General features: G+C 37.6%; 1 protein-coding gene across 4 annotated transcripts in view; it reads right to left on the minus strand.

The window, feature by feature from the left end:
* The window catches only part of GULP1 (GULP PTB domain containing engulfment adaptor 1), a 169,770-nt gene that overhangs the window by 69,171 nt on the left and 88,049 nt on the right, over positions 1–12,550 (minus strand). For all 4 annotated transcript variants that reach the window (XM_068196389.1, XM_068196388.1, XM_068196386.1 and 1 more), the window contains one exon: positions 9,574–9,662. In XM_068196389.1, coding sequence (XP_068052490.1) covers positions 9,574–9,601 — 28 coding nt within the window. In that variant the 5' untranslated portion in view covers positions 9,602–9,662. The remainder of the gene's footprint in view (positions 1–9,573; positions 9,663–12,550) is intronic.

A 12,550-nucleotide genomic window follows, 5' to 3' on the forward strand; every position in this document is an offset into this window, starting at 1 on the left:
CCAAAACATACCAGTCTGCTGAGAGCAAACTGCATCAAGTTAACACTGGGAGACCCAAGGGTCTGACAGACTGAATTGCAAGGGTGGAGGTGGGAGCTGGGCACTTCCATGGGCACAGAGGTCATGCTGCTCAGAATTGAGCCTTCTCTCTTTTCTCACCCACCTGAACCATGCCAGCCCCTTACCATTAAAAAGGGGAGGTTGCTTTCCAAAGTGCATTTCACACCTGCTGGGTCCCGGGTGTGAGCCAGGGCAGAGGGACAAATGAGTGCTGACAAATCACACACCAAGGCAATCAACTTGGGGACTTCAGCAAGGGTCCTGAACAACTGGGCTGCACTCAGGGCAGGATGGCATTAGGTTGGATAACAGCACAGCTGACCATTTATCTACCAAAAAGGAAAGTGCTAGCAGTGCCGAGAAATTGTTCTCCCTTTAATTTCTCTGCATGTTACTGCCCTAAGAGATTGTAGAATGGCATTTGCACAGTGCAGCTTTAGTTAACTGCATCCCTAAAGCCCACTGTCATTAATTCATTAACATTAAGTAACATTTATTAATTAATGTTTCTAAAGTGTTTAGAGAGAGAAGGACTCTGATTTTAACTTCTTTTTCAGTGACACAATGGAAACACAGTAATTTCTAAAAGGTAGAAAATAAAGCCTTTATTCTTTACTGGATTAATATCTTTTCCCATTGATGAATGCTTTTATTGCTGACAGAAGAAATCTTGGAACTGTCTTTTCTTCCTGTTTTACAAAACTTGGTATGACCAAAATATTTTTTGTGACAAGCAGCCTGCTAAGAGTCTCCTGAAGAAGAGATCATCCTAAGAGATCTGTAATACATCTAGGTATTATTGCCTCAGGAACAAACAGCTCACTTGCTTCAGTATATGTACACAAGTACTCTCTGTTTCATTATTCCTAGATTATCTATTCTTCTGTAAAGAAAGAAAGCCTTCACAACAGCACATGAAAGAACTGTCACCCTGTTAAATAATTTCCTTTATTCTGACTGCAGTAGAAACAGGCAGGCGCTCACAAAGCCTCCCTTATGCTGGTCAGACAGCAAGGTAGAATGTCTCTTCTTGACCACTGCAAGTAACACATGAATGGATAGGCTGAGGCCTGACACCTAATGCTTGGCACCAGAGTATTCTTCAGAATGGAACACCAAAATATTACTAACAAACAAATCTACCCATACTATTGCAATGTTCAGCTGCAGCATTTGCTCCAGCCACCTTCTAGAGCAACAACTGGGTGAAGTCTGGGTGTCTGATACCAGCAATTTATTACAGTTATTAACAGGCTACTGGGACAAGGCAAATTAAATTGAGTCAGAGCCTTTCCTACAAACATACAGAGCAAAATGCTCCTCAATACACATAGCTTCAAAATAGTTACTTTTTCTTTTTTTTTTTCTTTTTTTCTTTTTGTTTTCCCCAAACATAAGATCTGCTTTGGATGCTTATTTACTCTTTGCCAAGAAAAGAGCCATATCTCCCTAGAACAGAGTGAGCTTGGCAGAATGCTTTTCCTGTGTCCTTCTCCCCTAATATTTAGGACCTTGTAAATGGTTTTAAACAGCTGATTGCTATAATTGCAAAATGGTGTCACAGAATGCTGAGTTGGCATTGTTACAAAATGAAAATAAGACTGGTATTTGCCTTTCCCTCAACATTAATATCCACTGCATTGCCTACACATTTTATACTATATGTTTTTGAGATATGGATGCCAATTTTTAAGTTTTGACAATAAAGCAAAATAGGATGAAAGTGTTAGTGCAACTGACCAGTGATTAGCAAATGTTAGCTGTTGCACTTTTGATTTGTTGATGTTAAGAACTTTTAACAAGTTCATATTCCTAAACCAAAGGGGGAAAAAACCCCAAGAAAAATAAATCTGAACTGTTTAGTCCATATGTTCTCTAGTTACAAGAGCTTCACTGTCTTTGATAAAAGCATCTATTTGAAGTCAAAAAGAGATTACTGGCATAACATAATTTAAGTGATCACATTTTCCAAGTTTTCACTAAGATATATGTAAAGATCAAACCCCAAACGCCATATTTCAATTCTGTAGCCTTGTTGTAGAAAATTTCAGTGAGCTATTCACTTATTACCATAAATACATTTGGAGGAGTAGCAATTAAACTTGTAAAAATGTTTAAAAAGCAAAATTTTGAAGAATTTCTTGCTGTTAAATAACATTATGTAAATAGGTCAAAACAAAGGAAAAGGAGCATAAATTACAATCTCAATACACAATTAAAACAGAATTTTCATTTTCTGATTCCAGAACACTGAAATAATGTGATATAACAGCTTAAGTGGTGCTTTCTTTAAAATTCAAACTGGAAGGAGAAGAAAGAAGTTTGAGCAACCACTGAGAGCAACTAAAATATGCTTATCTGTAGCTTCCTCTTGCTTATGTACCTATGGTACATCCTTTTATGTCCCAGAAGGATTTGATTTCACAAAACAATGTTTTCCTGAGTGATCTATTTTGGATGTTCTCTGCAACTTTCAAACAGCTTTATAGGACAAATTCTTAAGAAATCAAGTAGCCATTGTGATTCCTATGAAGGTCTGGTTGTTGCATCCCTAATTTATTTCACACAGGATAAGATATTTTACCTTCAACTAGATACCCATCCAGTAATTTCACAGAGTACCTGTGTAACTCAAAGCATTTAGGCTGTGGCGGTCAGTTTTAATAAGGTGGAAGCCAAAAAGCTTCCGTGCTGTTCCCATTGCAAAGCCAGTATCTGTGCCTATGGTTGAACAGCACACCGGTCTTCTGGAAAGGAGCTCCTGAGCTTTGGGAGAAGTAACAAAAGTTATTGCTGTAAATGTCACTGTTAACCTGCCTAGAATATTCCTCACAGCAGGCAAGAGATAAGATCAGTTCTGCAACACCTTTTTGAAGATAACGCAGATAAAATAAGCAACAGGAAATCATCCCCCTGTTCTTATGGGACCTGAGAGAAAAGAAAAATCAGGCTCAGCTGCACAGAGCCAAGAATCCTTCAGAGAAGGTTTCCAGAGCACACTCCTCATCTGTATGCCTCCTCTGAAGACATACTGTAACCTTTTTTTTGTCCTAAACAGTTAGATCTGAACCTTCTGCTTTCAGAATGTGAATATACTACCATAAATATGTGTCCAGCTGCATACGGATGCTTACAAACACACAAAAAGTGTCAGACTGAGCACGGCCCTGTCCCACCAAGAGAAGACCACTGGGTCCTTACCAATTGAAGGTGGAAACCCTGCAGCTCTTCTGGCTGCTGTGCTTGAGTGGGTGCTGCCACAGCCTAAGGAGAACAATACTACAAATAACACTTCAAAAAACAGAGTCAGAAATCAATACAAAAAAGGGACTTGGGCACTGAATATTGGTTTTCCACATGACCCCACATTTAGAAAGACAAGGAACAGTAATTGGAATACATATGACTTTGTGGAGGTGTTATAAAACTATTCAATGACTTTTGTGTTAAGACCAGCTGAATACAGAAATATTTGTTATACCAAAAAAGCATCCTCTTTTCCTCCCATCCTTCACTCCTCAAAAAAATTTTGTTCAAGGAAATCCTACAAATACCAAGCAGCAGCTTTTTTGCAGTAGGGGCAGAAGAGGAGATTTAGACCTAGGTTTGGGTTGTTGGGTTGTTGGGTTTTGGTTTTTTTTTCCCTTTGTCCCCATATGGTGAATGCTTTTATGAAAGGACAAAGTGCAATCACAAGACTATCTGAAGACCACAGTGGGGGAGTCTCTGGTGCTTACATTCCTTTAAAACTGAGTATAGCCTCTCTACTTTTTTTATCATTACCCTTAATGTGGCAGTCTAGCATACAATAGGCCATTTGCTTAAACCACTGATGTGAAATAGATTCTGACAGAAGGAAAGCATTTACTTTACGACTACACTTATCCCCATCATTCTTTTGGCCCTTCACCTATTGTCTTCTCATTAAGAGATAAAACATTTTGTTTTATATTTTTCATCTCTGGACTGCAGCATATGTTTATAATAATAATAAAGACCATATTGTAGCCAGTCCATTCACATAAAAAGAGCATCCTATAACCTTTGATTGCAGTTTTTTATGTGTCAGCCCCTGCCCATTAAATGCACCTGTCTACACTTTCATAAATAAGACTTATAAAAAGCCATTTCACAGAAATATCATTGCTGAAATTTATGATTGAAAACAGGTCATTAATTCAGTATAGTCTATTTAGCATTATAAAGACCATCTACATCTCAGGAGCTGGTAATTGACAGCAATTATCCACCTTATTACCTGCTGTCATACAGTAAAAAAAAACCTCAGAAAATTTAGATTTCCTCATACATTGAGCTTCATGTCATAAGAAAACTGAGGCTGACATTCTTTATGGGACGAAGGAAGACCATTAGGGCACAATAAAGAAAAAAACTAAATTCAACTTCTGCACTCTGTACAACCTCACCCATTTCAGCCACTGTAATTCAGTAGACACGTGTATCTACATTTTTAGCACTGTTTTGTGTCACTCAAAAAGTTTCAATCTTTTGCTCTCAGAGGGTTTGGATTACAGTTATTTGTTATTTATATATGTCTCTGTTTAGATGGAACAATAGTTTTCTCTCACATTTCTGATGACACAAAAGCCAGGAAATTCTAGTTATGTTTTCCTTACTTATATGTACCAGTTTTTACACTAGCAGCTTTTAATAGAAGGATGCAGGATCAATAAAAAGTGTCAAATTTATTTATGCGAGGCAACTCCTTTCACTAAAATAATAAGCAAAACAAACCCCCCATAGTTAATGTTTTCTATTTTGTTTATGCAAATAAATCTCATCACAAAATCAAGTCTAAATTAAGAACAAGTAATTTAGTTTAGATACAAATGTACTAAGAATGAGAAAAATTTACATAACAGTATAGCATTTAGAGAGATCTCTGACAGGAGAATTACATTAATATCCCTAAGGTGCTTAAGAGTGACTGAATTTATCAAAATGCAAGCATATCTCAAATTGAACAGACTTCCATCTGTACTACAGACTTTTTGCACCACAGCATTTCAAAGTGGGCATGCTACCACGTGTGACTTTAAAGGAAAAATTGAAAATGAAAAGTAAAGAGGACTCTTGAAAACCCCTTCCCCACAACTGGATCACATACAAAAGCAAGCTTCCAATAATGTGATAGATACACAAAAGTTTCACAAGCTTGGTCATAACAAGAAAACAAGAACATACATATTGTTCATAAATTTGTTTTTGTGGGAGAAGGAAAGAGATCTTAAAGAAAAGAATTATAATTTCACTGTAATTTACTGCATTCATTGATCACTGAATGGAAAACAGAATGCTTGCTTTTGTACAGTTTGTAGAGTCATATAGTATTTCTGCAGCTGAGAATTTTATCCATAACACACATATTTGTTAGTCCAACCAAACTCTACTGAAGTCAAGAGAGAGGCTATGCTGCTTTGAATTTCTTTTCCATATTTAAACATGCAACTTCAAACAGCAAGTATCAGGTAGCAGTTTTAAACCTGAAATGAACCCTTTTGTCAATATTATAGCCTGCAGTTTGTTTCCCTGTTATACAAACTCATGGGTAGCAGAAGAGACCAGATATCACAACCTGGACTGCTGAATGATTCCATTTATTTATCTTTACCTGTGTAAGTACTTTCTGGAGCAAGCTGAACTTGCTTTAACTTTACATTTTCTTATATTTTTCATTGCCACTATTAGAATGAAAGATTAAAAGCTTGATATTTCCAATTTGAGATTTTAGCATATCAATTAAGCCTTCAATCCAAATGAATACCGGACAAGTAAAAATAATTCCAGCTGAAATACACGCAAACTCACCAGTTCTGGTTTGTACTAAATCTTGGTGAGTCAGGCAATGGCTGTACCACTTTTTTAAGGCCAGAGCACTCAGCACACCTTGTCAGCTGAAGTGGCTATTTCATGTCCAAACCATGACCCTCAGAAATCAACTTACACTGCATAGTGGCTGCAGATATGATACCTGCAGTAAAAAATTGCGCCTCAAAATGAATTTCTGGTAATGCTGAAAGTGGAGATGTGTGCTCTCAAGAGCACTGCTCTGATTTATGAAAAGCTGCTGTTCCCATAACAGATTCTCTCCATAAACACTCATGCCACACATCTTATCTATAGGAAACTTTTGCCTGTAAAGGATCAGAATTAATTTTAAAAAGAGCTCACTTTCTGTCTTAGCAACTCACATTTCAGGCAATTCTTTTGTGAAAGCACAAGTTGCTATCCAGCCTCCAAAAGAAAAAAAAAGGGGGAAAATAAAGAAAGCTTGCTTTTAGTTCTTTCCTTGCTTTGTCTACCAATGTCTGTAAATTAAATAACTTCCTGAACATTTAGAAGAAACTTTCTGTTGCTGGGATCAGCACAGTCCCAGACATTCTGGTGCCCAGTTTGCTCAGTTCAAAAGGATGGGAGCTGTGGCAAGACCAACTACCTTTTCTCTGTGAATCCTGATCGTCACAATGAACATTAGGGAACATTTATTCTGTAAATCTGCCCAATTCAGACATAATCTCTAATGTCTATGTCTTGGCTATTACCCAAGAATCACCTACATCTGTTTAAATTCCTCTCACAAGCCTATGGATTTCAGGCTATTGTTTTTGTAGCTTCAAGGAAACAGAGCACTGCAAACTTGTAATTCACACAAACCCTGCCAGCAGAGCCAGCTGGAAACTGGTTTGGCTTTAGCAAGAACTGCTTGGGGAGCCACAGCAGTCACACTGTTAATGCCTCAAACTATCCACACTCTTGTGGACAGAAGAAACCCACAAATAACACATCAAGAAATGGAGATAACTGTATCTATCAGATCTGGGGGGAAAAAATCAAATATTATAAAGGAAGTTCAGCAATTGAAATTGTTTTTAAATGCAGTTATGTATGAACACTGATAGAGCTGAGTTCTTCTGAACTTCAATTTGCATTAAAAATATGTAATTTAAAAGATGTAATTTTCACTTATTCTTGCTTAACTGAAACTTGTTTTTTTCCCCTAGGGTATGAGAATGGAAATGTCACGAGTGATACTATGAGTAAAATAAATGGATGAAAGCTTGTATTCCTCTGTCTCCTCAGGTTCTGAATCATTATTAGGAACCCACACTAATTGAATTTCATTGTGCCTGACAGCTTTTATATGATACTTTTTTCTTGTTGGGGTAAAAAAAAACCACACAAAATTAACTGAACAACAAAGCAAGTGTCTTTGAATACAGAAATTCTAAAAATTTAGGTAAGTACTTAGTAAGAAATTAGTAAGAATTTTCTTAAGAATGTTATATGTAACAGGTATAATTTGCGCCATTTTCTTGCTTCATATATATATAATGTTAAATAGTTGTTAGGATGTACCTCTTGGCATTAGAAGCCCCCCCCCTTCTCAGGCAAAACTAAGTGTGTGTTGAAACCATTTACAAGCAAGGAGATGTGGCTCGCCAGGAGATGGGCCTTATCCAAGGCGATATGGAGACACCCAGGTGCTGGTCATTGCGTGAATGACCCGAGATGGACATCAGGAACATCCCCCGGGCCGGTACATGTGAATACTCTGGTCCCGTAAATTTCATCAAGAGTTTCCACTACACCAAACTTTGAATTTCTCTACCTTGTCGCCGAGAAGGAAATCTCATCAACTTATGGGACTTTAAATGAAACAAAGGACTGAATGCCGAAATCCTGGCCTCAGGCAGAATTTTCCCTATAAAAATCACTTGTACCAGGATGGTGGTGTGGAGGCATAGAGTGAAACCTCTGCTGAGGCTGATCTCTGTGTCTTGCACCCAGCGCCGATCCCGGGCTCGGCACTGTCCTTTTCCGTGTGGCTGGCTAAGTTAGATCTCTATTGCCAAAATAAATTCTTTTTATTTTTTTAATTTGGCTGGATCATTTTTCATTTGTAACAAGAAGAAATGAAAACAGAGAGAAGTTAATTGAGACCCCTCAAATGGTCCCAGGAAACTGAGGATACAACTTCACACCTGACTGTAAAAGCAAGATGCAGAAACTGCTAAGGGCAATATGAAAGAGTGACAGAGGATTTTAGCATTCTGGGTTCAAGACCAAACTCTGAGAAAATATCCAGTAAAACACAACTGGTCTGTTTCTGAAACACGACAGGCTGAGCTTCAAACATTATCAGAAGTAATTAGGAAGAAAGAAAAGGAAAATAATTACATGGTTCCCTAGACAAAACAACCTACAATCCCTCAGTTCCATTCTCAGTTGTGATAAATCAATCCACATTTAAAGAATAACAAAATGGTTTCTCAAATGATCTGGAAGAAGCCTGGCAACACTATCAAGCACCTGAAAGGTTCTATCTGTTGATAGCAATGTTACCATTACCTACAAGAGAAAATACATCAGTGCTTAAGGAGAGCACATGCTATGGGTTTAAGCTTATTTTCTCCTGCTGTCAGGGTATTAAAAGATCTTTCATCCTATTTTGCAGCCTTTGTAACTGTATCTTCCTTTAGTGATCACGTGCTGATATTCCGGACTGCTTCTCTTACCCTGATTCACCTGGCTTTCACAAACAAATGCACTGGACACACAAGGATGCAGTGATGCTGGCATTTCAGGTTGGCCTAAGTATGCAGACTCCTTTTATTTCCAGCTTTGATATCGACACCAAAGCAGAAATTCTTGCTATATAAGCAAAATATTTGCACTCAGTCCAACTGAAGTTACACCTACTTATTCATGCAAGGGTTTCATCTCAGTTGTGTGCCGCACTAAAGGACCTTCAGAAGAAAACATGGAAAATAAAGAAATGAGCCCTACTGAGTATTTTCTACCTTACAAACAAACAGGGGAAATATCAACAAAGCTGTCAGCAAAAAAAGCTTCACCACTAATGCTTCTTCTAAAGACTTATGTTTAATCAGAAGCAGTTAAAGAAAAGAGACTAAGCAAGCCAGAGGAGCAACATATGTAACTCTGAATATTTAGTGCTTTGATATCCTTTTGGAAAGCATGCCATTTTAGATTGCTACAAATCCAGAATAGCTTCTTACAGCTAAAAATATCCTGCTGTATGAGATAGTTCAAGTATATTAAACACAGTTTGAAAAAAAAATACTCCTCCATGCATAAGAATCCAATGAATATATATATATATATATATATATATATATAAAGAAATGTCACTGACTCTTAGAAGTTCTAAAACCCTCCAGCACCTCCTTTGGTGTGTGCAGGCAAAAAAAGAAAACAGAATGTGTATTTTATGTTTATGTATTCATATGTGTGTGTGTAAACACATCCTGCAGTAAAAAATATATGAAGTTCAACTTCAGCCTTGGAATGCAGAAAGCTCTGTAAGTACCAATCAAGAAAGCTTTGCTCCATACATCTTCTAGAAGGCTGCTCATTTTTATCTAGATAATTCAGTGCAATGATTAAGTTTTTCTTTGTATAATTCTTAATATTCCAAAGAAGTTTTACAGGGCATTTATGTCTCAATGAAATATAAGCTAAATTACCTACCTTTCTTCCTGCTAAAAGCACGATTCATGTTGAAAAATCTACCCAGTCAATGTTGCTTCTGGGTTTGGTGTTTTCCTCCCCACTTTAACCTGCAGAACAACACACATAAGAAAACAGAAATTTCCATTATTATTGTTGAAGTTCTATTTATCTTCATATTAAAGACACTGCAAATGACCTTAAGAATTACAGAATAATGCTGAGAAAGTGAGGATGTGCTTTGCTGAGGAAGAAACTTCAGCATTGCGAAGATCTATGTTCAAAACACCCAGTGGTGCTTCATACAGAAAGACATTTTAAGTTTCCTTTAAGCTGTTCTCCCAAAGATTTCAGAGGCACAGAGCAGGTGGCATTATGCATATACATGAAGACAAATAATACACACAAATAGGTTGGAAAGAAAGCTTTAAAATGAATGCTGACTACAAGACTCCATAAAAACACTCAGTTCACATTTGCACTGCCCTGCTTTGTGTCATTTAAGCTGTCAGATTACTTCAAGCTAGGCTTTCATCTTCACATGGGCTTGACACTAGGGAAAAAAATAAAAATCACAATATATAGACTCTTCTTCACTCAGGGACTTAACACTGATAAAATTGCCTTCTATCAGTGCTGCTACATCCTTGCTCCATTTTCCTCATTGTACATTAATATCTGTATTTTCTTCCCTTGAAAAGACAGATCCACTCTTAAATTCTTATTTAATTTTTGATTCACCATACTATTTTTGAATTTTATTATTTACCAACATAAACAAAAATATCCATTACATCCAAAGCTATTCAACACCATCCTGTTCTGCACTACAGAGCTTTTACTTTTACAAACACATGTAAAGATATTCCCATTACTACTTTCCATTCTGTTCAGATCTTCCAAGAAAGTTTCACCAGTTCACTTTTTATCACAAAAAGTTTCTCTTTCTCTGCTCTCCAAGCAGTCCAGTCAAAGGAAAAGAAAAAAAAAAGGGGGTGGTAAAAAAGAAAATCAAACCACTTTGCTATCAGATGATTTTTTAAAATTAACTAGAACAGTACTTTTGCTTTGAATAAAATCAAAACTTAGGCCAGTATTTCAAATGTCAGCATCAAGATGACAAATTCATTTAAGATACTTTATGCAGCTCTTGAACGATTTTTGTGGTGCTTACCCCTCCTCTGAGTAAGTTCAATACCAATTAAAGCAATTATAAACAAATTTCCATGTAAATATTTGAATGTTTCAGATTGGAACAAATGGAAGACTACAGCTAGGGGAAAAAAAAGAAACCAAATTAACAAAACCTCAGTTTTATTTTTCACAAATCACTGATGCAGCAGGACTTCTCCACCACACAGTCCTGTGAGAATGAAGGAGCAATCTCTGTTTCCTTAAACTCACACAGCCCCCTAGACATAAAACCAACCATTTGTTCCTTAAAGCACAGGTACCAGATCACTGTTTTACAGATTTTACTGAGCATTTAAGAAGGGAGGGCACGACACAACAAGCACAGGCAGGAGTTGCCCATGCAGTTCCCATGCCATGATCTTGATGCAAAGCCCAGAACTGCATTTGGTGCCCAGCAGCTCAAACAGCAGGGCTGGGGAAGCCTCACCCACCCCCACAGCCATCCCCTGCCATCACTGTCATCAGCACCGCACCAAACTGGGGATGCACAGGGGGCAGTGAAACCGAAAAACGCCCATGAGGCCTCTCAAGTCCTAGGAATGGTTTTAGCAGCATCCCTGGAAAGGGCAATGGCATTACTGGGGAATTCCAACACGCATCAGGTCCCCAAAAGCTGAGAATGTACAAGTAGCTCTCCTGGCGGGGCAGGCACAGTGTGGGGCTTTCACCAGTGTAAGTGAGGACAATCAACTCTGTTGACAGAGTAATAAGGAACAACATTAGAATTTCAGCTTTTTAAGCAACTACAAGTGTGTTTGGCTTACAGGTTTAACACAGGAACCCAATTAGATATGCTTAGGATGTGCAAGCAGTACCACAACTTTGTTCAGGATGTTCATCCTCGTGAATTACCACAGTCAGTTTTGAGTAAAAAAATTTCCTTTCCCCTCTAAGATACCTCTGGCAGTTGTCTTGTACAGCACTAGACCAAACACTTTAGTTCTCCTCCATGATGGGATCATAACATGTCCTTTTTTGGAATGCCTTTTTTTTGTGTATTCCTGTCTCATCCAAGAGACTGCTAAGGAACATATTTGAGATGGTTACTGCATAGAGCATCTTCTAATTAGAAACTCTGCAGGCACATCACAGGGCAGCTGGCTGGTCACATTTCTAGAGCTCACCATTCAAGTATTTTGTTTAAAACACAGTGTAACTAAGTCTATGTTTCTTCCTCACGAGCAAGGATGTATTACCATTGAAGGAACCTATGCTAATTAAAGCCAAAATTTATTGACTACTTAGCTAAAAATGGCCAGTATTTCCAAAACTATGTTCATAATTTCAATTCCAACAAAACATCAGTAGAACAAAGCACAGATGTGGTTTAGGCACCAAACAATATCAAAACAATCAGTGTACTTCCACTTCACACAGAAAATGTTATTAAATTGGGGAACAGAATTAGCTACATGTAACTGCATTTACAATTCCCTCAAACTGTGATATGAACAACATCATCAATCTCTCAGATGCTGAAAAAGCAGATGATTAAGTGCTCCATAAAACTTTCCTATTAACAAAAGACCAAGCTAAACACCACCAGGTTCATTTCAATCTCCTCGGTGGGGCTTGGGGCACAAGGGTGGTTATCAGACTGTCATACATAGCACTGGGAAGTTTTCAGTCAGAAAAGCAAAGTTATGTTTAGACATATCCTGTAGTATCTTTGTCTACAATATTTCAATGACAAAAAATAAAACTCTTAGGAGCAAGCAAGCTGTTTTCTGGTAATGGAAGGTAGACAGGTTTTTTGGCAGAAAACAATTGAGTTTCTGACAAATCTCAGCACACCAAACCACTG

Source organism: Anomalospiza imberbis, chromosome 7 (genome assembly GCF_031753505.1).
Source record: "Anomalospiza imberbis isolate Cuckoo-Finch-1a 21T00152 chromosome 7, ASM3175350v1, whole genome shotgun sequence".
NCBI lineage: Eukaryota > Metazoa > Chordata > Aves > Passeriformes > Viduidae > Anomalospiza > Anomalospiza imberbis.